This window comes from Cricetulus griseus, assembly GCF_003668045.3.
Source record: "Cricetulus griseus strain 17A/GY chromosome 1 unlocalized genomic scaffold, alternate assembly CriGri-PICRH-1.0 chr1_1, whole genome shotgun sequence".
Lineage (NCBI taxonomy): Eukaryota > Metazoa > Chordata > Mammalia > Rodentia > Cricetidae > Cricetulus > Cricetulus griseus.
Genome location: NW_023276807.1, coordinates 134,866,628 through 134,892,902, shown reverse-complemented (window position 1 = coordinate 134,892,902; position 26,275 = coordinate 134,866,628). Strand labels below are relative to the sequence as shown.

At 40.8% G+C, this 26,275-nt stretch overlaps 1 protein-coding gene across 4 annotated transcripts in view; it reads left to right on the top strand.

Annotated features, from left to right (window-relative positions):
• Positions 1-26,275, top strand: part of Atp8a1 (ATPase phospholipid transporting 8A1) — a 224,491-nt gene that overhangs the window by 11,394 nt on the left and 186,822 nt on the right. For 3 of the 4 annotated variants that reach the window (XM_027390824.2, XM_027390823.2, XM_027390822.2), the window contains exons 2-4: positions 21,565-21,679; positions 23,071-23,170; positions 24,086-24,184. In XM_027390824.2, coding sequence (XP_027246625.1) covers positions 21,565-21,679; positions 23,071-23,170; positions 24,086-24,184 — 314 coding nt within the window. Of the gene's footprint in view, positions 1-21,564; positions 21,680-23,070; positions 23,171-24,085; positions 24,185-26,275 lie in introns of those variants that run through there. The other variant, XM_027390825.2, reaches the window with a different exon arrangement.

Sequence of the window (26,275 nt, the reverse complement as noted above, 5' to 3'; positions counted from 1 at the left end):
GGTGTCATTCGGTAGCTGGGACCAGCTGATCCTTTCCTGTTCTCTAGTGTATCTTATTCTTTTTCTTTACATCAAACCATGTCCTGTCTCTGGTCAAAGAAATGAAACATCTCCCTGCATAAATTTTACCCAGATTTGGTGTGTGGTGCCTTATTAGGGATATGTTGCGTTCACTCTGCCATCAATGCCAGAATTGTGATAAATGTTGTCAGCTAAACTCTGTCTATTTGCTAATTTTGTTTATTTCCATGGCTGTGGTACTGACGCTAAAGAAATGACATGGGGAAACAGCCTACCATCTTTAGTGCAAAATTTGCTCAGTATGGGCAAGGCAATGGTAACTTGTATGTGAAATGTGGATTTTTGTTTTGTTTTGTTTTTTTTAGCCACATTGTGTACCTAAGTGGTGCTCAGTGCTGACTTCATGGTCATATTGGGGGCTTTTAACTCATTCTGAGGCCCAGACGAGTCTATGTGTATCAAATGTTGTGTGTTGTCTTTAGGTAACAGTGATGTGCAGCAGTGTCCAATACACTGGTGTAGATCCCCGAGTTTACATGATGGCAGAAAAGATGAGGAATAGAGCATGGAAGGCCAGAGAAGTCGCTAGCCAAGAATCCAAGAGCATATGGATGTGCCTGGAAAAATTTTTATTTTATCACCCGTTACCAGCTGGGTCTAACTTTACTCCTTTTAATTCCTCTTCACAGGAATGGTCAAGTTCATGTGATGATATTCAGTTCTTAGGTTTGGAAGCTTTGCTTTCAAATTCTGAATTGATTATTTAATTCAATATGACCAAATGCAAAGTACACAAGGCTTATTTTTAGCTGTGTTCTGTCCACTCTATGAGCTTGTTGACTGTGAGACTGGTGCCAGTACTCTTGCTCTTATTATGTCAAGTTAATTGTTATATCCATCCGGTATTTGAGGGACAGAGATGTATTCTTTTTCAGCTAAAAGGGAGGAGAGGGAAGCTTAGCGATTTGGCAAAATGGACTCTGAAACATCTTTGGCGACTGTATTTCCAGTGTACATATTCTCATAGGTACTTTGCAGTTATAGATTCATCTCACCACCTTTACCACAGGTTAACCCACAGTGTGAGAATGTACCTCAAATCCCAGTTCACTTGCTTCTGGGGCTTCCTGAGTAAGACCCTCCCCCTTTCTTAGCCTCTTAATTTGACCGGTGTGGTTTCTCTGTGGCTGCATAGGTGAGTATTGATTCTGGCCTCAGGATGTGGGCTGTAGCCACTGCTGGTGGTGAAGAGTCCCATTTCAAAGTTCTGAGGATTGGAAAACAGATACCAGGCTTCCTTGGATGGATTGCATTGCATCCAAATTTTGTGGGACTATTTGTTTTCATTTTTTTCTTGTAATTATGTCCATTCTTGTTTGTTTGTGCATTTTAAAATGTCCATTTATTGTATAATAATATGACTTCTAATTTACAGTGGAATTCTCTTCAACTTTCAAAAAAAAAGTATTTAGGCACTTGTGTGTGCGTGCGTGCGTGTGTATGTGTGTGTGTGTTGGATGTCAGGATAGCCTTGACCTGATGGGTTGCTCACTGAATATTTTCATAGATTTTAGGGATTGGATCCAGGACACCAGGCTAGCAGGGCAAATCTCTTTATCTGCTGAGCCTTCTGGCTGGCCCTGGGTTTTTGTTGTTGTTGTTTGTTTGTTTCTTTTTAATAATACAATATTTTAATTAATTCTTTGGGAGTTTCACACAATGTGTCTTGATATCTTGATTACATCCATTTGCCACTCCTCCCCCTAAGTACACCCATGTCTACTCCTTTCTCCCTAACACCCTTCTCCCACCTCTCTCTCAATGGAGAGATATCTAAAGGCAGACATCCTGGTCCTCTGGCTCTTTCGATCTTTCCACCTCATCTTGCACAATGTCCAATGAGTTTTGAGTCTAAAGGGTAGGGGTTGTGTTGTAAGTGTGTTAACTGGAAACAAGCACTCCAAGATTAGTTGATCTCAGCATTCCAACTGATTGTGGCTTTCACCTCTGCTACAAAAAGAAGGTTTCTGTTTTGTTTGTATTTTTTTGATGAAGGGTGAGAACTACACTTATCTGTAGGTGCTGGAGAATGCAGTGAGAAAGAATACTGGTTTATGAAATTGTCAGTAGTAGACTCTTCTCTAGGTCCCATGGACTCATTAGCCCTGAGTAGTTGGCCAAGTTTAGAGTGCCAGGGATGAATTCCCTCCTACTGAACAGGCCTTATGTTTAATTAGGTAGCTTTTGGTTACCACGAAGGTATATGTGCCATTATTGCACATTTAGGAGTATCTTGCAGTTCTGGTCATTGTGGGTTTCAGGCATCAGAGCTAGACAGGACTATTGATGCGTTTCCCCCTTGGCAGCGGGTGTGGCTCCTTCCAGTGCTGTGAGAGCTAGTCCTCGAGGAGGAGGCTTCCGTGTCAGATCCATATTGATCCCTTTAAGGAATGTGTCTGCAGAAGTGACTTCAGTGACAAGATCTTAACATATTTTTAAGCCAATAGAAGAAAGTTCTGAGTTATTAGCTCTTTTCAACACCAGATAGCCACTTAGTCCTGTTTTATTTTTGTTTTTTTGTTTTGTTTTGTTTTGTTTTTGTTTTTTTCAGAAAAGAATCACTGCACAGGTTTACTTTTGTTAACTACAAAGTGAATATAATTAGCAAAGGAAAAAAAATTAAAGCTCTCTTAATTTCCCCAGATGCCAAGTTGAATTTCCTCTGGTCCTATTAGGTCACACTCCCCATGGAGCTTATTACTGGGACGTGTGAAACAATCTCCTATACATTTTAATGTTGGCTAGTACCAAAGACCAAAGCTTTTAGTCTGAGCTTAACAGTTCTCTTTACATCAGGCATCTTTTCATATGTCCAACTGGAATTGTCTTTTAAAAAAAAAATCCATTGAAGCAACTGAACAGCATTTTTTCTTGTAGTGATATTTTGTTTATGATCTAACAAATAAAGCTTGCCTGAAGATCAGAATGCAAAGCTAGCTAGTCACACTAGTTAGCCAAAGAGGCCAGGCAGTGGTGGCACACACGTTTAATCCCAGTACTCAGGAGACAGAGGCAGTTCAAGGCCTCTGAACTTGAATATCTCTTAGTTCAAGGCCACCCTGGACTACAAGAAATTGAACCAGTCTGAAAGAGAAACAGAACTCACACAAAGGTGACCCTTATGCCAAATTTGGTTCAGTCATTCCCTGTCATCATGGAAATTTTATCCCAGAGCAATTAAAGAACCTAATGCCTATTGTAAAAAACCATCCTATTCCAGATGATAGTCAGCTTTAGAAGATAAAACAAAAATTTCAGGAGAAACCATAAATCAAGATTGATAAAGATTAGATTTGGGCCGGGCGTTGGTGGCACACACCTTTAATCCCAGCACTCGGGAGGCAGAGGCAGGCAGATCTCTGAGTTCGAGGCCAGCCTGGTCTACAGAGGGAGTGCCAGGATAGGCTCCAAAACAATACAGAGAAACCCTGTCTCGAAAAAACAAAAAACAAAAAACAAAAAAAAAAAAAAAAAGAAGGGAAGGAAGGAAGAAAGGAGAAGAAAGGAAAATAAGCAGTGTGGCTTGGGGAAAGTCACTGTTAATCCCCTTTCGAATACCAGTTTCCTTTGGCAAAAAGTTAATAACTGTTAATAACACATCTGCCTTGAAAAGGGAGGAGAGAAAGTCTGGTTACAAACTGGACTTTTCCGGGGGGAACTCGTGAAATGCCCATGGAGCCCCAACCCAAAGAGTCTTATTTCACCCAGGGAAGATTGGTTGAAACAGGAGATGTAAATGGCTTAGATTACATGGTGTCAGTGGGGATGATGACAAGGGGGCATACTGAGGATAAAACTTGAAGGAGAGTCCAGCAGATTTGTTGGTAGAAAGAGGTAGAGTGTTGGAAAGAGAGTCCAAGCTTGGGACCTGTGGCCAAACGGTGGTGCCATTACTGAGCTAAACCTACTCACCTCAGAAAGGGTGAAGAACTTCCAACATGTATGACATGAGAAGGATCATTCTACACTGGGTTACTTTTATTCAAGCGCCATAAAAGTTCTTGAAGCTTTTGTTCCACCCATCCCCTCAGCATCGTTGTTCTAGGCTGCTGGTAGTGTCAAACGCGTGTAGGTGTCATTGCTTTAATGTCTCTGAGAGCTGTGCTGGGTCTTTGAAGTTTTGCAGCCCACCAGCTGTCATTCACACATCTTAGTTTAATCTCTTCAGTGGAGGTTTCTCTTGCCTTTTCTAGCCACATCCCGACAAACTAAAGGATGCCAGCTCTGCCCTACTTGGATCTGTGCACATAAATTTTAGATCTTTGCATTGTCTCACCTAACCAGGCTTGGGTTGTTTAATCCTGCCCACATGCTTACGAAGACCAGGCATGGCATCCCAGCACCACACCCAGCCTGGTGGTTACAGTGAGGGCAGAATGCTTTTTGGCTTTTCCTGCTGTCTAGCCTCATTCAGTGCAGGTGGGTGTTTTGCATGCTAGGCAGCTACACTAACTTTCATAAATGGGCAGCTAGACTGCTATGGCTTTCTCTTTGGTAGGGTATTCAGGGGTAAAAGCTATTGTTCTGGCACTCAGAAAATATGTTGTTGTGTGTTCTCCTGAGAACCTACCCACTCCATTGACGTTGTAATTGACAGCTAGGCTTTATAGTTCCTTCCCTAGGTGTTTTTGTTTTTGTGTTTGGGGTTTTTGTATTTTAGGATTGAAGCATTGCTTTAAAAGAATCAAGGTAGATTTTGATTCTTTGTTGCAAAGTAACAACTCAGTTGAGAAGCAGGTGCCAGTCAAATGCCTATGAATCATCCTGAGAATAATGTGGCATTATTTGGGTGATGTTATTTGGGTACTTCTGTGGCTTGTATCCAAATGAGGTGAAGTCCGCTAGAGCCAATTATTCATCTGCCTGTTTTTGTGTTATAAAATGCTTAAGTGCCTCTAAAGAAGAAACAATGACTGAGCCTCATGGTTGCTTATTAATATTTTCCCAGGATCTCCCAGGAGCTAGCTAGCTCATTCAGAACTGGAATTCAGTGCTGTCTTCCTATAAGTGCATTGCTTCTGCAGTCCCCGGAGTTAACTATGCTCTAGGCATTCGTTGTGACTCAGTGGCTTACTTTTCTGTGTTGCAATTGTTGAGAACTTGCTTGCTGGACTAGCACCAGGACCTTGTAAATTGTGTTTTTCTTCTACTTTTAATTAAAATATGATTACATCAGACAGAAAAAAAGGCAAAAAAGAAGAAAAGAAAAAATATATAATTACATCATCCCTACTTCTCCCTCCAACCCCTCCCGTGCCACCCCACCTCCTCTCAAATTTATAACTTCTTTTTCTTTAATTATTAGTGTTTTATATATACATACATATATAAATATACATATGTATTATATATAATTGTGTAAATATTACCAGCTGAATCCATTTATTCCTGCTCTATGTATGTTTTAGGGCTGGCTGCTTGGTACGGGATAACCATTGGAGGGGTGCTAACCCCTGGAAAAGACTAATTCTTCCTCTCCCAGCAGTAGTTAACTGCCTGTAGGTCTTCGTGTAGAGGTGAAGCCCTGATCGAGTTCCCCCATCTACAGTGGCATGTCATGGGGGTGTTCATTGTTCAGGTCTTATTTAAGTGGATGTATTTCTGAGATTTCATAGGTGCAGGGGTTGTGTTGTAGACGTATCACCAGGGGATAGGTACCAAGTGGTCAATTGTCCTCTGCATTTTGACTAGTCATAGCTTTCTGAAATGGTATCAGCTCCTAAAAAGCAGACTCTGTGATAAGGGATAACAGCTACATTTATCTATGGGTATAATGTGGTGTTTTGTTTTGTTTTGTTTTTAATGGTAAGATGAATTATTTCTGGGGTTGGGATAGAACTGAAAAGCCATTTCTTGCAACATAGATCTGATACAGAATGTAAGCAGTGGTTTGGGGACTCAGTTCCTGCTTGAATCGACTTCCTGTCTGGGGAGGGATCACACCTCTTGAGACAACCCAAAACCCTTTTCTCATGCAGCTCTTTCAAGCTAAGAAAATTGCTGTGATCATAAATGATTTAATAAATCCATTGGAGATCAAAATGCAAAGCTAGCCACGGCCATAGAGCCAGGCAATGATAAAACACGCCTTGAATTCCACTAGCCACACTAGTTAGCTATAGAAGCTGGGCAGTGGTGGCACACACCTTTAATCCCAAGATTCAGGAAACAGAGGCAAATGTATTCAGGAGACACAGGCAAACTCTGTGAGTTCAAGGCCACCCAGGGTTACATTAGAGTGAATCAGTCTAAGAGAGAAACAGCTCACACAAAGGCGATCTCAGCACTTGGAATGCACCCCCTCCCCTTAATCCCAGCTCTAGAGAGGTATAAGACAGGAGCAGGGCATTCAGTATTCAGTCTCAGAGATTTATTCTCTAGCCACACTGAGGACAGGACAGCCCTTTCAGCCTGAGGTGGAGGTAAGAGTGCAAGACCCTCGGAAAGCTGAGGCTTCCAGACTCTTAGCCCAGGACCTCGGCCACCCCAATCACCGAATGGAGGCGAAAGCTTGATGCAGATTGCATGAGGCTTTATTGTAGTTTAACGAGCTAACCCCATGTTAGCTCGGGTCTGGTTGTTATGGCCCATAGGCCCTCCCAGGGTGGTTGCTATGCTTTGTGCGTCATTGCTGTGCACTTGTCCGTAAAGCACACCCAGGGTCGTAAAGCATAGTGCCACCAGCTAACTTCTGATTGGCTCCTTGTCACGAGGCAGGCATCTGACCTCTAAGTGACCAAGGCAAGTTTATGGCAAGCACGTGTTCGGCTGTTATGGCTGCCAAAAGGGGAGCTGGTCCCTTCAAGAGCTAGTGGCCAGCTTCTTTGCTTCTCTGATCTTCAGCTTGAACCTTGATATTGGATTTATATTATTTGTGTTACAATCAGCCCATGTGTTCTCTTTACATCTTACTATACCAAGTGTCTCCCATGTTGTAGTTGCACAATTGACTTTCTTAGGCCTTAGTGTGGGACTTCAGCTTATTGAATCTTTCACAATCTTGCCTTTTGATTATTTCATGCCATCTTTGTCCTTTTGAACTCAGGAGTTAAGCTGAGAATTTCAACTAATGTATGCACTCTATTCAAGAGAGCCTCCAGGACACAGCTGAGGCCTGTGGGGCAGAGTTATGAGCTAGTAGCTCTCTTGCTCTGTCCAGTTCTGCCTTGACTTTTATGTCTGTCAGCTTTATTTGCTATACCATGCCTGAGGGATGTATATTGGTCCAATTTTCTTTGCTCTAATGAAATACCTGAAGCTGGGTAACTTTATGAAGAAAGATGATTGGTTTTGGCTCACAGTTCTTGAGGTCCAAGACCAAGACCACATCTGGTGTGGTCTTGGTTATTACAGAGTATGGCGATGGTATAGAGATGATACATGGCACTAGATAGGGGAGAAAGAGAGAGAGAGAGAGAGAGAGAGAGAGAGAGAGAGAGAGGGAGAGAGAGAGAGAGATCTGATATACCTCCTTCACTTGTGAAGCCATAGGAATTCAGTCACAGGTATTGCTCCCTGACCTCACCTGTTCCTAATTCAGCCATGGGGATTGCACCCTACTCCTAATGAATCCCCAGGGCTTCCACCTCTAAATTGTTTCATTCTCTTAATGCCTTACAATTTAAACACATGAATCACTGTGGGAGACTCTTAAGCCACATACAAACCATGACAGCACATATGTGGCACCCTCCAGCCCATATGGCCACGGTGCTGAGTCAGCTGACCTTGTTGCTGAATTACAAGTCCATGTTCCCAGAAGAGGCCTGACTCTCCTGTCTGGACTGTGTTGATCCTGATACTTAGGATTAGGTACTAGACCAGGGAAGGAAAGGAAGCAGGAACTAAGAACAGCCATGCTTGAACTTTTCAGAAGGTTTCACCTACTTGCGGGTCTGTATAGCTACACAACCATGGATTGTAACAGGACTCTAATTTGTCTGTCCCGTCCCCCTCCCTAGAACCTTATACAAGACAGACAAGCCCTAGACCACTGAGTTCATTATATCTACAGCCCCTATATGCTATTATTTTTAATAGAGAAATGAAGGTCTGCATGTGGTGACCTTTAATCCCAGCATTCAGGAGACAGAAGCAGGCAAACCTCTGTGAGCTCAAGGCCAGCCTGGTCTACAGAGTGAGTTCCAGGAAGGGTCTATATAGTTAGACCCTGTCTCAAGGGGGACAGGAGAGAGGAAGGAAGAAAGGAAGAAAAGAAAAAGAAGGAAGTTCATTTATGGAAGCTTTTACTGGTTTCTGGTCATTAAACCATCCTCTTAATTATTTCTTTGCATCAGATTTTTGACTGACATGGGCCTCTAAACCCTGGGACAATAGGAATATTGTTCAGGCTTAGGTAATACAAAGAACACTTTCTAAAATGGCACACCTTTTCATGTATCCTGTATTTATGTATATATTGAAATAGCTCCTTCAGAGTAATTAAATCCTACTCAGTCTTTGCCGAATTCTCAGTGTGAATAGAAGATGTTCTTTTTAACCTCCAAATTAATCGTGTTCAAAACATTTCTACATGTTCTTTACAATGCACGAGCACAGATCTGGGAGCTTGGGGAACACATATGTTGATTCCTAATTTCCTAATGTATAAACAGTGCCTTGTGAGGTTTAAAATCTGGCCCTTTAGAATGTGGGCATGGAGAATTTTTTGTTTTTATTGTTTATGTTATTTTTATTTTTGTCACCATGGCTCTAAGTTATAACACCTCACTCAAGCATCATGTCGGCTCTCACATTTCTGAAGTGTGTGTGTGTGTGTGTGTGTGTGTGTGTGTGTGTGTGTGTGTGTGTGTGTTTAGCTATAAGATATAAATTCTTGTAGGTGCTACCTTAAAACAACAAGAAAAAGCCCCCAGCCTTCCTTTTGCTTTAGTTCTGTTGATTTCTTATGCCCTTTCTGGTTTTAGATGCTGCTGCTTGATAGACAGTGAAGTGAAACAGGAGTTGTGAAGTTCTGCTTTTGTTATCTCTTAACTTTGCACATCTATTTCAGGCAGTGGGCCTGTCTCATCTTGCATCCCAAATGAAAGGGGAAGCCATTTTGGTGGCCTCTTAACATTTTTAAAAATACATTTGCTCATACTTGGGTGCCTGTGCATGTATTCACTCTTGAGCATAGAAGTCTGTGTCCTGCCTTTTTGGGTCTCCTTTAACTTGTTCTAGGACTTTCTGTCCAACAGTGGAGTCTGAATGCTCCTCCATTTTCTTCTCTCTTCCCAGACCCTCACAGTTCGCCAGCATGTTGCCATAGCCAATCAGGCTTCTCCCCTTTTGGGGTCTTGGTGGTAACTTGAAATGTGTCCTGTCAGAAGTGTGGAAGACATGTCTGACTTGGCCTTGCATTCCCCTCTTTGATTGTCAAAGATCCTTGTTCCTTTATGTCTTTTAGTGTATCCTTCCTGCTTTACCACTTTTCCATCAGTTAGCATCCAGTCCATAGGCACAGCTCTGTTGGTATCTTGTTTCTAAGACCTTAGAGTTTGAGGCTTAGGCAAACTGCCAATGCTTTTAGCTGATTGTGACTTCCAGGATGTCTGATAGATGTCTCACCGCAGAAACCCCCTTGATGCTAGTCAGTCTGCTTGGTAGCATGTAGTTTATTATTTTCTCTCAGACCAAGTAGTCTATGGGGTGTTTCCAGGGAGACGTCATTGAATCCCTCTCCATCTTTCATTGTATTTTGTGCTTTTCCAGTTGAGCATGATGTTAGCATTACTAAATGCTTTATTGCCACTTCTAATAACTCAATCTGCCCAAAGTGATTATTTTTCTAGGATACTCCCCAAATCTGGCTGCCACAGAGACTGAGGACTTAGTCTGTGTGAGGCCCAACACTAGACACCGATCTGCATGGGGTTCTGCTTATGGATCGTGATTTGTTCTGAGCGTTGGAATTTTTTTCCTTAGTATTTTCCACTTAGGATTCATAGTACTACTTTTAGAGCTTGCCACAGCTCAGTGTGACTTCAGGAAGCATTCAACCATTATTTTTCTCCTGTTGTAGACAAACGACATTTATGTGGTTTTACACTTGTCTATTTTTAGCTTTGTTCCCACAGAGGCCCTTAAAGAAAAATACTATTTACTATGTATGGAAAAACAGTTCCTTATAGGAAAGTATACTAGTGGTTATAATCATAGAGGCAAGATTATAAACATCTGAGAATTTCTGGATACGTTATATCAAAGTAGAAAACTTAGTAAACATTTAGTGTATATACAGAACTTCCACTAGAGTAGTTTATGTATACTAGAGAAACATATCCATTTAATACTTAAGTGTACTCTTACTATTGATTTAGCCTCGTTGCCTAAGTTAGGGGCATCTATAAACCTGTTGTTCTCACTTGTATATACATAATGTAGATATGTGTACATTACTCAATAAGTGTGTCAGATTTATCAGTCTTTTACATGAGAGGCCCATTCCTCATATGTAAACTTTTCTGTGTGATGCTTCGAAGAATGGTAAAGGCTATGTTCTGATGTGCAAGTGAAATTCATGAGGGCTATGAGGGCCATGGAGGCCTTAATTGGAAAAACTGTGAGAATTGGAATTGAAGGAAGAGATGGAGTCATGCTGGGTTGTTGGATGAATGGATGAGTGAGTGAGTGAGTGAGTGAGTGAGTGAGTGAGTGAATACATGTGTCCACTAGTGTAAGTGTTTTAGAGCTAAGGCAGACTTCATTGGTTCTGTATTAATTCACATGCTCACTGGCTCTATGACCATGAGAGAAGTAGGGCTTTCTTATTTCTATCATTTTGAGAAGAATTCTTTTAAAAAATAAACCTATTTGTACTATAAAATATCTATTTTAAAGCAAGTAGCCAGGCTTTATATTGTGGGGTTAGGTGTCTCTTTGTTACACCTTTTTCTTTCTAATAACTTAGAGAGGTCTAAAGGTAATGGGTTAGGGTCACAGCTGCTTGAACAAGGAGGCAGTGAGAGGAAGCTAAGGATGTGGAAAGCTTTCCATCTCTTGCACACGTCTTTTTGGGTGGCATCCCACAGTGTTGCAGAGTGTGCTGGATGAAGAACTTAATTAGAGCAAGCAGTTGATCTGACCCAGCAAGTAGAGCCTGTTATGGAAGGTTCCTGAAGCTTAACCATCTGTTGAGGAGGGCAGATGCACCTGAGTCCAGGCAGAAATGCCAGTCATGATTGCAAGCCAAGAAACAGGACTCAGCGTCTGGAAGAAGCTTTGCCAGGTACAGGGAAGGGGATGAGGGAGCACTTTTGTTTCATAGGCAGAAGCTTGAGTACATTGATAAGCCAGATGCAGTTGCTCCTGGACAGGAAAGAAAAGTTTCACAGACAAGCCAGGCAAGAGCCCAGGTTTCATGAGTAGGAAACTATCGCTTCACAGACACTACAGAGGTAGTCCTTCTGCACTCAGCATTTATGTCCAAATGACAGTTAAGTTAGTGATAGGAGTGGTGCCCCAATAATTCTGTGTGGTGTCTCTCCAAAGGAGAGAGACGTTTCCAGGAAAAGCAGACACTGAACCGGAGACAGCAGCAGTTGTCTGCAGTGCAGAGCCTGAGCTGTGCACAGTCCAGTGATGATGTAGTAATGCAACTGAAATTTTCTTCCCCCCAGCTATGCAGCCCAGGTCTGAAGACCCGAGGTGTACCACCAACGGGTTTATGTTTAATTTCCATACTTGGGCAGGTGCTTCACTTCCTTAGTGCCTTGCTTTAAAGTATAGTTTGAGAATCCAAGCTGCCAAGTGTGCAGCTCATCTTCCCAGAGTTTATGCTTGCCTTCTGTCCTCAGTCTCTGACCGGCTACTGCACTCCCAAGAGAACGTTTGAAATGACCCTTCACTAGGACAATGCAGGATGCAAGCTTTCAAATCTCCTTTGTAGCTGCAGTAACTGCCTTTGTGTGTGTGGAGAGAATCAAAACATCTAAATTGTTCCTCCCCAGTTTTTTTTTTTTTAAACAAAATTCAGCATGGAGAAAGGATTTAATAATTATTTAATAATTATTTGCTCAAAGAATAAAATATATACACACAGGCATATAGCCTTTGAGTAGGGCAGTGGTCAGTGTTCTTAGTTCCTCCTAAGTAGCACCTAGCTTTAATTGCACCTAAAGTCACCAGCTAGTTTTCCACTTCATATCCTTTTATTAGCTTCTGACTGTTGCAAGCACAACTGTTTATTTAATGACTTCAATCTAGGTCAAGAATCTTAAGCAAACAATATGGCCTCTTTAAGATCTGATATTGGAAAACATTGAGTAAAAGGTAATTGGACTCTGCTTAGAATGTTTAGGAGCTAATACAATAGACATTCTCAGGCCAACTGTGGTCTACTTCTAATTGAAATCAAGTTGAGTCTGCGATTATAATGGCTCTCTAACCATATTGTGAGGCAACAGAAAAATGTTGTACCTTGTACTGTTCTCCCTCCTACCTCCTCACCCCTCTGCATTTCATTGCATAACCCCTATACAGATGGGAGTTTGTAGGAAAACAAACTTATTTAATATCAGCTTATACAGAATTGTATGAAAAAAATAATTATTTTGCTGCCAACATTGGCTCACACTGGGCATAACCCTAATTAACTATTTTCCCTTCGACTTGTGTCATTACCACTTCTTTTTTCTATATCAAATATTTTGAAAGAGAAATTGCCTTTTATAATCTCTAGGGAAACTAGAATGCAGGAACAGTTTGAGTAATGAATACAGTCTATATTATGATACGATGTCATCCTCATGGTAATGGCTTATGGGTGAGGAAGGAAGGCCTAGACAATAAATTGCTTTGTTTAGTGTTGTACAGAAATACCCCAAGCAGATTCTGAACACAGATATGACTAAAAGGCTCCCCATCCCACAATCTGCCTTTGTGGTTTCATAACAGATAAGAAATTATCAAAACAGATAAGAATGGCTGGAATATTTCCCTGTATATGAGAAATCAGGTATTGTCCCAAGTGTATCACAATTGCATCATCCCATACAATCCCCACAAACCTTGTAAGAAAGAAGAATTATAGTAAGTATTTTATTCCACTTGATATATCTAGAGAAGAAAAGATTATAGAAACAAAATATTCATTTTTTAACTCCTACATCACTTTCAGATCTCGAGCTTTTGCTTGGCATAATGTCAGGTGTCAGGTTTGTCTGACACTGTATAGTGATTGAAAGATGATGAGAGACATAGGCTACAAGGACTATTTTCTGTGTTCTTTCCCCATCAGTTGTCACAAGCTGAACACAGACCCCACTGTCCTTCACGTGTGTTATCACATGGTCTCCCAACAGCCTTCTCCTTGGATTCCTGCTGCATTAAGAACATAAATTCAAGTTGTTTATTGTTTCTCTGAATCTGGTCCTGCCTCTCCTTTTGATTCAGGCTCAGGATTCAATATCACAGATTCTCTTGCCCATTTGTTCCCCCCAGGGCCTCATTCCTGCCCCTCCACTGATTGGTTGAGTAAATGTTATCCCTTATCTTTTCTTACTATCACTAAGACCTAAATTCAGCTTCTCTCAAGAGGCCTTCTCTGACCTGTATGAAGCATCACCCATCCTGGGCAAAGCACTGATGTCTGTAAAAACTATAACCACAGTGAGAATAGAGAACTTTAATGGGCTTTCACTACCTGCTAGCCATTTCCTTCGTCTCCCTTAGAATGACCTGTACTTATCTTTCTCTGCTCTAGAGAATAAAGCCCAAAGTGGGAATCTTATCTTCAGTTTCTGTAATGGTTTTTAAAATGCCTTCCCATGAACATTAAGTATGTTGACTGAGCAAATGATGGGATTAAGTTTTGCTGATTGGATTGTGGTATTTGTGATGAGCATTGAAAAACTTCAAGCCTTTTACATGGATAACCTTTAAGCCTTTGTGTCCTTGGTTGCTTCATGCTTTGTAGCAGGAAAGCTCATTCTGCGTCTGGGCAGAGGGAGGAGGAAAGCTAAGGTCTACCTACTTGGTAACCCAGCAGTAACTGCTCAGAAGATACCAGGTGGCTGCTGGCAAGAGCTAATGGTTGCTGCATTGTCTCTTCAAATACAGAGATTTGGCAACAGTCATAAGTCAGCATCGACTTTTGGCTGAGTGATGACTACTGGTTAGGTCAGCTGGTTTTGCAAAACATCTCCATAAAGGCTTGTTCCTTTCATTTCCTTGTTCTTATAAATTCACACGCTGTTGACTTTCTACCCTTGCCCAGAAGACATTGACTTCTGAGTGCTGCAGGTTATCAGCCCTGCTTCCTCATTTAACAAGAATAAGACACAGCCAGGGAGGCCTTATGCAGTGATGTATGGAATCGGTAGAGGAACCAGGACTGGCCCCACAGCCTGTGCACAGGTTTAGTCATGGGCTCTGCTGAGAAAGGGGAGCAGGTGTTCGCTTCACAGGGGTAAGATGCTACCCCAGTTCCAGCCTTCATTTGTTGATAATAGGAATTATTGCTGAAAGGGTGAAATGGTTGCCTTCAGCATGTTACTTTTATATTCTTGTATGCAAATGCCAAGCAATGTCTCATTAATGATGAGTATTAGGTGACTATTTATTTCCCTCTGCTGCTATTTTAGGTTCTTCAGAATTCTATACACACCCTTTGGTCATAGTGTAACTAAAAATAAAGACAGTGACCTGGTAAATCTTTGATTTCATGTGTGCTTAGGGCATTTTAAGTAATTTTATCATTAGTTGAAATGATGATATCATTCAGAAAACAAAACTGTCTCCATTGAGATTAGATATAAATCAAGTAGAGTATTACTAAATTTATATCTTCAGTGTAGCTAGAATTTGGAATTACTAAATCACTATACTATGCTCCTTATCATTTAAACAAATAAAAGGTGTATTAGTCAACTTTCTGTTGCTGGAACAAAGTATTTGAGATGATGAACTTATAAGGAATAAAGTTATTTGGGGCTTATGTTTCATATTTTTCAGCCCAGGATTGGTTGGACCCATCACTTTGGGCCTGCAGCAAAGCAGCACATTTTGACATGGAGTTCATGGTCAAAGAAATGCTGGTAGATTGGCCAAGAAATGCTATCAGGAAACCATACCTCGTGACAGGTAGATAGTGAAGAGAAAAGAAAAAAGGAAGAGGCAGGGAGGAGCAGGGAGGTAGAGGAGGCGGGGAAGGAGGAGGAGGAAGGGAGGAGGAGGAGACAGGGAAGGAGAAGGAGACAAGGAGGAGGAGGCAGAGAGAAAGGGAAAGAGAGGGAGTACAAGAGCAAGCCAGGTGGTCAAAGTTATATCTTTAATTACTTAGCTGTCTCCCCTTAGGCCTCAGGTCCTCCCTCCTAAGAACCATTTCCCAGTAGTGGATAATAACCAATCCTTTGACAGCAGGCCTTTGAGGGACATTTAAAATCTCAGTGACCACATTGTTCATTTCAGTGACAGCTATACCAGAATTCTGGAAGACTGGTTTGACTTATGACTTGAAGAAGTCACAAACCTTGGCAAGTACAATATTTCACGAGGGAGTTTCTGGAGCTACTATACACTGTAGTAAAAGAGGACCACTGCTTGCCTGTTGGCTCTGTAGAAATTTTCCTTTAATTAGATAGGTAGGGGGGTGTTGCCCCACCCGTTATGGAGGAGGAAGAAGCAATTTGTTTTGAAAGCGTCCATGCCCCAGTAATGGCTCCATATATATTTTTGGAGCCATTATATATATAATATATATATATATATATAATTATATATATCACTAATTGGACTTAGGGTGAAGTGGAGGGGAATTACATTGGAAAGAATATAGAGATGAAATAAGAAGTAGATATGAATATATTTCATTATATACCTGTATGAAATTCTCAAGAATATATATTGTAAAGAAATAAATCATATCAGTAGTTGTCAAGTTTCTAGCTGAGCTCCTAGGACCTGGGAATGAATGCCTGAGTGATTCTGGAAACTCCAAAATATGCTGAAGAAGTGTGCATCTATAGCCCTGTGAGTCTGTTACACTTGTAGGCAAAGATATAAATAATAGGTGCAAAATTAAATCTTTTTTGCAACCAGAACTCACTATTCATTATGAGATCATGTGTGTGTGTGTGTGTGTGTGTGTAGGAATAGGATACTTGAGGCAGTTCAAAACAATGATGGTATTGATAATGAAGTTGGTTTCTAAGAATAAAGCATTGGTCATTTAAAAGCATTGGAAATTGTAGCATCCCCCTGGAATTATTATTACCCTTCATCTGTATGTTTGTACTTGACAGTCATAATGTTACACTTCTGAGAACTTAGGATTTGGGAAATAAGTATATGAGTATTCTCTCTCTCTCTCTCTCTCTCTCTCTCTCTCTCTCTCTCTCTGTGTGTGTGTGTGTGTGTGTGTGTGTGTGTGTGTGTTTCTCTTTCTCTTGCTTGTTCCTCTTCCCCTCAACATATGACATAAGCAAAGTCATTTTCTAGGAATATATTAGTTCCTAGGCTTTGGTTTAAATTCGGTCAAAAGATTAGATGTCAGTTTAAATTTGGAGAAGGTGGTTGGTCAGGGTTGGGGTGAGTTACAGAGTTACACATTGGCAGCTCTATAGAGAAGTGGTAAGTAACAGACCTAATGTATCATGGTCCCATTGCCCCATTCCCAGGGTCTTCAACAGACTGAAGAGTTGGGTCGTGTGGATGCATCTGACCTTTTGTGGAATTATATGCATTAGGTGATGTGAGCCCAATACTGTTGGGTTCCTGTTTCATGTGGTCACCAGTGGGTGTGCTGCTTTGGTTCTCGTGAGACACATGACGACTCACTTGGCTTTCTAGATAGGCCGACGTAGGAGAATCAGCTCAGCTGGGAGGTTTCTGTTAGTCTAGAAACAGCACCATAGGAAACATGGTTCAGTGATTCTACACAATTAAAATATACCAGCATTCTTACCACCTGCCTGGACTCTTAAGAATTTGTGAACTTTGACGCCTTTCCAGGAAGCAAGAGACTCTATGGGATATGTTATTTGGTCAGCTTTCTTCTGTTGGGACATTAGTTCCTCTCGTTCCCAGGACATTGTTGCCAATCCTAAATTGATTAACAGGTTTAGATGTCTACATCTTAAAAGTTTGGGGAGCTTGCATCTGCTTGTGAGAAAGAGGTCTGTTCTCAGCATATTGCTGATCTGGCTTTGCTCAACTGTGAACTCATCAGACAACTGAGGGCTTGTGTGAATCAAGTGGAATATTTAGGAAACTTAACTTGTAGCCAGGGAAGCAGATGAGCTCACACTTGCACTGCCAGGAAGGAGTTACCACTCTGAGACACTGTGACAGCCTCCCCTTCTCGGAGACCCAACATCTGAATTCATCCACCCCTACTCACTCTTGAAGCACCATTGATTACTTTTATCATATATTTAGTGAATATCAAGCTTTTTATAAGTACTTTGTGTACAGACTCTGTCATCTTATACCAATTATTCCAGGAGATGGGCACACAACATTTCTGTTTTGTAAATTTTTTTGTTTGCCTTGACATTTACCAGATATACATTCAAAGAGATTTTGCTTTCCAAGTTCCATCCAGAGCTTCTTGGTACTAATCCGGAGAAGACAGGTCACCGAGGATATCTCAGGACAGTAAATCAATGCTTTAGGGTCGATTTCCATTGACTGCATGAGTGCTCTGTGCTCTCTGTGCAATTTTATAGTACTGCCAAGGATGCTAGAGTGTGTGATAACGATGCATTTCTCTCGCCAAGCTAGTTTCACCATCATCATGGCTTCATAACAAAGGTGGCTTGAGAGGGCCTGGCTGACCAGGACAACTAAGTGAGAACCAATCCTTAAACAGTGGCTTCACTAACTTCTTCCTGCTTACTGTAATGATGGCCGAGCTCTCAGGAATCCATACGAGTCTGGACAGGTAGATTAAGAACTGCTGGTAAGTTTAATGGCTTAAATGAACAAATCACTAAAATATCAAGCAAGCCCCCTGGGTTACCAAACCAGTCCTAAGGGACATCAGTTCTCGCCTTTAAAACAGAGATGAAACTGTGAGTAAAAAGGAATGCCATCTTAGGGCAGAGACAGAGGAAATTTCCCTCTTGGATCGTCCTTACTACCACTATACACTAAGAGCTGAGCAGAAGTACCTGCCCACCTCCCCACCCCTGCTCTTTATGAAGTCTTCATGACTGATGCTAGGTTGTGCAGACTGGTGATCCTGGTGTCCAGAAGATGAGGCAGGAGGATCAAAAACTCAAGGTCATCCTCTGAGAAACACTAAGTTCAAGGCCAGATGACATGAGTCCCTGCCTTAATACAACACAGATATACACTTAAAAACCAGCTGTGGGGTGTACATTGAACAGCTATCAAATTGCATGAAGGGAATATATTTTCACCTCTAACCCAGTCTAAGGATGAGGTCAAATTCATGACCCACTGTCCTCGATGTGGTTCAAATAAGAGCTTTGGTTCTTTTCTTAGTGGTGTATAGATTGATAGGTTGTTGATATATCCAGACCTGTCAGTTTCTACAATTATAATAATACAAACTCTTGCTGTCCATGTTAGCCAAGTCTTTCCAGGTCTTTTCCTCAGATACTTTCATCAGAGTATCCTGAGGATGTCTGAGGTTATGAGGCCTATGCATATCTAGAACTAACAGTCAGTGGGGATCAGATGTATCATATAGTTTAAGGTCTGCGTGGGTTCTGCATGTCATTGCCAACCTCCCTGGAACTGTGACAGTGATGAGAGAGAGTGGAGAGGGCTTCCCATCAGACACTGAGGACTTGACTGTCTGATCTTAGTGGAAAGTCCCTCTCTCAGTGTTATATTTGGTCACTACATTTCAGAACTTGGTCATCACATTTGGTTAGTAAATCCTGGAGCTCAGTATCACTTTTGGTAAGATCGTCTCAGAGCTCCCGGAGTTCTACATGAACTGAGCTTCACATACACCATCCTCCTCAGCCTTTTCTTTAACATCTGGGTGTTATACACTTAGAACCATCCAGCCCCTTCTAAGTTCCTACTCTTGGGAACATGTCACCATTCTAGACCATTCTCTTTTAGAGGAGTTCCCCATCTAATCTTCCTTGAGTCTGTGCTAATCTATTAGGTTGTTCTAATTACTCAGATTCTCATGTAAGAGCAAAAAGAAAAAAGAGATTCCAACCCCTTTGACCCAGGAAGGCACTGTAGGAATTCTTAAATACAAATTAACATGAAAGATCGGCATGCAATATCCTGCTCACCCTAATAACATTTGAGACCTTAGTCCAACTCTCTCAGGAGGATTGATCCATTACTCCTTGGATAAAAGAACCAAAGGGCTAGGCTCTCAAAAATGCAATACTCTAAAGTTCCATCTAAAGATATTGCCCAGGTAACCTGGGGTGTCTTCCTCAGTCAATCTTTACCTTATTATATACTGAGTCAGGGTCTCCCATTTGATCTCAAAGCTTGACAATTCAACCTGTCTAGCTTGTTAGCTGGCTCTTGGAATCGCCAGTCTCTACCTCCCTCATGCTGGGATCATAAATGTATTACCATGCCTGCTCTGCATTTATTTAATCTCTGGAGATCTAAATTCAGGTCCTCACCCTTGCACAGCAAGCGCTTTACCAAATGATCCATGTCCCAATCTCAATGTGAAATTAGGATAATGCAAAAGTAGAGGGTGAAGCTGGTATTGTATCTAAAATATGATGTAGTAACAGACCATGATTGTGGGCAAAACTGGCCTTTCTAGAACTGAAAAATGGGAATGATTGAACCTAGAATGGAGCTGTGACCTTCAGGACAATGAGGATGAATTGTAACTCTGATCCTGGAAAGCTCTTAGTGGCTCCTTGCCAAGCAGACACTAGACTTCAGACTGCCTTCTCAGCATTAAGAACCCTCTTTGAGCTGGCCTAAGTGCTTCCTCAGCATGACATCCAGTCCACCCCTTCCCTGCCTGCACTTCCGGCCCCAGTAAGGGCTGCTTCCCGGATCCACTTCTTAACATCTCACCGAGTCTCCTACCATATCTGTGCCCCACAGGCAAGCTTGTCTGTGTCATTTGTCACTAGCTCTTGGTTATCAGTATCTTTATCAGTGGGTGGAGAAGTTTTCTCTTGCCTTTCAAATGGAGAAGTGGAGGCAACCACTTCTTTGTCATTTGAGGTGTATTTATTGGGCAAACATTTGTTGAGTACCTGCTGTTTGCTGACTGGCGTGGAGAAGATGAATAACACACCACCTACCCCAGACAGCTCCTCTTCTGGTAGGGGGAGACTGACTCATAATCAGAGAGCCAGAAAACGTCCTGGTAAGTGTGCTGTGGGGGAGGAGTTGGCCCATGTGGCTATGGACCCAGAGCAGCTTCGCTGCCTTCAGCAATGCTGCAGAACACTTTAGAAGGCCACATGTCAGCAGGTTTCATGGGAAGAGTTGGCACTGGAAGGTAGAAAATGAAGACAAATGGATTTCTTTTAGAATGTTATTGTTGTCCCTTCACTGCAAAGGAGGAAGGGTTTAACTTAATTCAGTCCTGTTTGTTTGTTTGTTTGCCTAATTTTGTTATGGTGCCAGGGATCCAACTGAAGGTCTTGGCAATAACCCCCATCACTCCCTCCTCCTTTTCACTAAGAAATAACAATGAGCCCTTAAAACTTTTTCCTGTTCTGTCAGTTCTGTGACCTGTTTTTTGTTTGTTTTTAGTTTGTTTTTTTTTTTTTTGTGGTGTTGTCAGTCTTATAGCAAGGAGCCCCTTAGGAGAGAGACATTGATTGCACTGTTGCAGTGACCATGGGTAGCTTAATAGTTGTGTGATGGTCTTGAGAATAAAGTTAGAGATCTTGTGTTTAGATCTAGAGGATTAGATGGGTGTAGTTGGTTGGATCATTGAGGATTGCCTACTTAAACCTTAATATTAAACTTTTTTCTATTTTCATCCAAAAAGAAACAAAAATATTCATTATGATGTTTAAAATTTAAAATGTATTTTAAATTACTGTTTTTTAATTTTACCTAAGCTGTCTCATAAACTAGTCCAAAATTGCTGACTTTGGGATATCTTTTTATGAAATGGAGGAGACTAAGTCAGACATCTATATAGGAAAGATGAATAAATCTTATTGGTTTTGAAGTGTTATCATTTTTACATAAATATTAAAATGGTACCCCTAACAAGAATACTATGAGTTTTACTTTTTGTTATAAAGGAACAGCGCCCATAAGGGAGGCATGCGGCCTTGTCAGATTTGACATTGTAGAATGGATTTGAAATGTGGGTCTTGTCCAAATAAGGATAATAAAATAAAACATTTCTTCTTTCTTATTTTGGTTTTCTGAAACAGGGTTTCTCTGTGTTGCTCTGCCTGTCCTTGAACTCACTCTGTAGACCAGGCTGGCCTTGAAATCAGAGATCTGCCTGCCTCTGCCTCCCCAGTGCTGGGATTAAAGGACTGCACCACCATGGCCTGGCTTTTGAAACATGGTCTTGCCCACTAAGAAGCCTGTTTCTTTCAGGTTATGAGAAGACAGATGATGTTTCAGAGAAGACCTCTCTAGCTGATCAAGAAGAAGTAAGAACCATATTCATCAACCAGCCTCAGCTGACAAAATTCTGCAACAATCATGTCAGGTAGGACGGGGCTGGGAGAAGGTATTGGAGGACTAGATGGTAGAACAGGATGTGTGGGAAGAAAATGCCTAAAGGTATAGTAGCACACATCTTTACTCCCAGCACTCTGGAAGTAGAAGCAGGTGAGTTTGTAGCCAGCCTGGTCTACAGAGCGAGTTCCAGGGCTGTCAGGTCTACACAGAGAAAGAAACCCTATTTGAAAGAGATTTGGTAGAGTGAGTTCCCAGGAGCTCTCCTTTCAGTTAGGAGAGTCTGCTGTTCTACTGCTTTCTGTCTAGGAAAGAAACATTGGCTATGGCATGATTCATGATAGAATGCCTTTGTCTAGCATTTATGAAGTTCTGGGCTCAATAACCAGTATCTCATGCAGAAAGAAAAGAAAAGGATAAAATCAAAAGCCCCTGGATGTAGGATGGAGCAAAGGGGACAAGCGCCTATACTGTAGGGATTGTAAATAATCAAAGCTGCCCCTGGGCAGTTATCACTCTCTAAACCTGTTAATGTAGCAGTATATTATTTTTGCATGCCAAGTTTTAACAGCTTAGGAACGAATCTTGCAATTCTATACCAAGAATTTTTGGAGGTTTGGTTTGTTTGTTTTACCTAGAGTCTTAAAGTATAGGTTTGGATAGTTGTAATAGCACGTGTGATACAGTGTGCTTTGAGAATGTCTTCCTTACTGCAAACAGTAAGGTTTTAATTTTAACAGTCATGAAAAGATTCCACATAAGCAATAGGCTCTAGGTAGCTTTGGACCACATGAATACCCCCAAATACTGGTTTTCTTTTGGAGAAGATTTACCATATTACAATGTACCATTTGCAAATAATCTTTACAAAATTACAGATTCTTCAGTAGTGTTTCTGTTGAGTATGGCATGGTACTTTGTCCAAGACCAATGTGTTTGTGTCTTACTGATTCTGGACATTGTGGAGTCCTCACCACATGCTAGCATGGCCATAGAGATGGCACCCGGGTAGAAAAGCAGAAAAAGCTGTTTACCTGGTTTTCTAGGAAACCATTTACACTGTCTGGTTCTGCTCCAAAGCCCATGTTCTTCTGTTGATATGTTAGTTCAGTATCTTATCTCAAATTGCCTTTCTTTACAAGCTACTCCTAGTACTGTTCAGCATGATAACTGGCCAGAGAAGACAAAAGATGTTATACAGAAACAAAGCCTATGAGATTCAGCCATGGCTGTTTATTTAGCCAGTTTCTTTCCCTCTTTTGCGTTTACATTAACAAGATCCCTCACTATAGTTTCCAAATTTGAAACTGTGAACAAAAGTTGTCATCTGATTACTCCTGTGCTGGGAGTAGAACTCTGAAAACATGGGTGCTAATTGTTGAGGAGCCAAGCTACATGTTTCTTTTTGTTTTTGCTTTCCAGTACTGCAAAATACAATGTGATCACGTTCCTTCCGAGATTCCTCTACTCTCAGTTCAGAAGAGCAGCTAATTCATTCTTTCTCTTTATTGCCCTGCTCCAGGTAAAGTTCAACCCATCTTCAAACCTCTGATTAAAGCTAGTGTGCAGGATGTAGGAAAGGCTTGTTAAATCCTCCACCAATACCCTGAGACATATAGAAAGGCAGAGGGATCAGCTGGCCAGAGCACATATTTGGTGCTTCGGCGCTGCTGCATTCCTACAGTATGAGGAATCTTCCACCCATCAGAGCCTTTGGCTTCCTGCTTATTCAAATACTTGATATGATTTATAAATTCGATGGCAAGAAGTGTTCATTTTAGGCATTGGAGTGGGGAGAGCCTTCCCCCCCCCCAAATTGTCCAGTTAGTTTTATTTCAGTGAAAGTATCAATATGGAGTAGCTCACCATAAAAATTATTGCTTGCAGAAACATTTAAGTTAGTTGTTATGGATGTTTTAAGAAAAATATGCTTTAAAAATAGTAAATGTTCAGTGTTAGCAAAAGGAGTTGAAAATGCAGCAAAGCAGAAAGAAACATTAAACCAATTATTCCAGCACCAAAGGTAACTACTGTTAAAATTGGGGTGTGTCCCTGTAGTCTTCCTTCTGGCTCCAAACATTAGTTTCCGATTTAGATAACGAAAAGGGATAGTGAAATGAACATAATTTTTGTGATCTTATTTATTCATATGAGATGTGTAGACATTTCTGCAGATATTTATTGCATTTCTAAGTCATCATTTTGATGGTGATATGTCTTATTATGTGCTATTTTGTTTTTTTTTAATCTTACACTGTGTTAGCTCTATGTACTGTATATTTATAATCAAGCAAACTAACTTGTTGTGCAGATATTTGACCCAGTACTAGTAAAATCAGTGAGGAATGTTTGAGAAGACTCTATGACTCTATTCTTTTAGGTTTTTTATAAACGTTCTGATTCTCACTGGAGTTATCTTGCCTTTTTTCTTATTCAGCAAATACCTGATGTGTCACCAACAGGTCGTTACACAACACTGGTTCCTCTCTTATTTATTTTAGCTGTGGCAGCTATCAAAGAGATAATAGAAGATATTGTAAGTATTTAATTTTTCATATATAAACTGGCTCAAATGTATATTAGTTTTATTTTTATTAAGCTATATAATTTATAGTATAAGGCCCTTTAAAATGCCTCTTCAACTTAAAAATGAATAGAATTGCATTTCTTCTCCTGAAGTCATTTCTAATAGATTAATGTGGATGCACGGATCAAGATTCACGGGACTAGGTTCAATATAGATTAAATATAATTTTATTCAGGGTGAAGTCACTTACACAAGAAGCAGATGACCACCACAAGTTCCCACTCCAAGGATACACCCAGGCTATTCTCTATCACCCAACCGAAGCCAGAGAGAGCCACCTAAACCCACTCTCCATCATGCCCGAACCTGTGACCACACCCAAATGAGCGTGGTCATCGCTACAGGTTCGGGCAAGGTGGATATCCCACTACAGATTAATATCAAGGAATTCTTGGTTCTCTTAGGTTTATAATTTATTAGTAAAAGAAATTAACTTAAATATGGTAATTGGCATGAAGATAAAATTGCATTTGAACAGTTTCTAACTAATTGAAATAATCTCCAAATTAAATATAAAGGAGGTTTTTATTGTACTTTTTATTTTTATAGTTAAATATTGTGGTTTTCACCTTATTAGATGCCTTGATTTCTTCTCATTGTTTTTTAGTATTCTGAGTTTCCTCTCCATTTATCTTGTCTTATTGAAAGAAAGTAGTGGTGACTACTTTGTTATTTTTAACACTCCATGGTAGGAAAGAGGAAGTCAGTTTCCCTTTGTAAAATGAATGCCCCAAATAACTTTAGACCTTTTCTGTATTCTCTTTCATCTGTCTTATCTGAGGGAGCTGATGTTGTGTTTTATATTGTGGTTTTGTTGATTCCAGTTGTTTTACAGTACTTCTCAGCATGTCAAAAAATGGCCTCCTGCTGGGCTTTAGAAGAGTCACATTTGGGTGAGGGAGGCTGAGAAAGTCTTTATGAATGCAAAGCCCCAAATTTCACAAATAGTAATATTACTTTTGCAGCGTTACTTCATTAATATTATTAAAAAGAGAAAAAACAGAATCACATGGCCTGTTAGAATCCAAGTGATTGGGCATTGCATTGGTGGCCTCAAGGCTCTACAAATCTAACAGTAGACACTGAGGCTACATAACTCTGTGTGTGTGCGTGTGTGTGTGTGTGTTAGTCCTGGTCCTTTTGATTGGTGATAGCAAGGAAATTGAAGGAATTCTCTTTCCTTAGGTTGTTCCCACTGACTTTAATTGTTTAAATTATAGCTGGATTTGGCAGCCCATGGGCACCGGGCCTCACTATAATTTTTGCCTCTTTGTTTGCACTCTTTTCTTTCTTTGCTTAACCTGATTTTTTTTTTTTTTTGAGCACACCTAATCCATTAGGCATTTGCTGTTAGTTTGGGGTTTGCTTGTTTATTTGTCTTTCACTCAATAACTTCAGGTGTCCTCCACTTCCAGCATAGAAGCTGGCTGGACCTGGAGAGCCAGCTCCGTGTTTGAGGATATGTACTGCTCCCATAGAGGATATGGTTCCAAACACAATTACATATGTTACAAGTCACAATTACATATGACTTAAGTTTAGGGGATCTGATACTCATTTCCAGCCTCTGTGGGCACCTGTATTCATCCATTCACACATACTCACACACAAAGTCATGCACATAATTGAAAATATCAATGAGTCTTTTTAAAGAAACACATATAGATGTTCTACTAAAAGAGTTTCTTTTCTTTTTTTTTTTTTTTGGTTTTTTGAGACAGGGTTTCTCTGTGTAGCTTTGGAGCTAAAAGAGTTTCTTAAAATACAAAGTAAAAAAAAAAAAAAAAAAAGCAAGGAAGCTGAGTCTTTAGGAGGTCACAGACATTGTCCAAGAAAGTAGTGAAATCAAAAATCCCATCCTAGGTTTGCTCTTAATATGGAGAGTTACCAGCAGGAATAGCAGTGATGTTTACTGTGCTTCTGGATTCTGTGTGCTTGTTCCCTGTTGCATGTTTGTTAGCATGTACAGCACACCTCTAAGCTATTGCTGATATTCCCAGTTTCCAAAGTCGCTTATCTGAGGTCAACCACTGGGAGCCA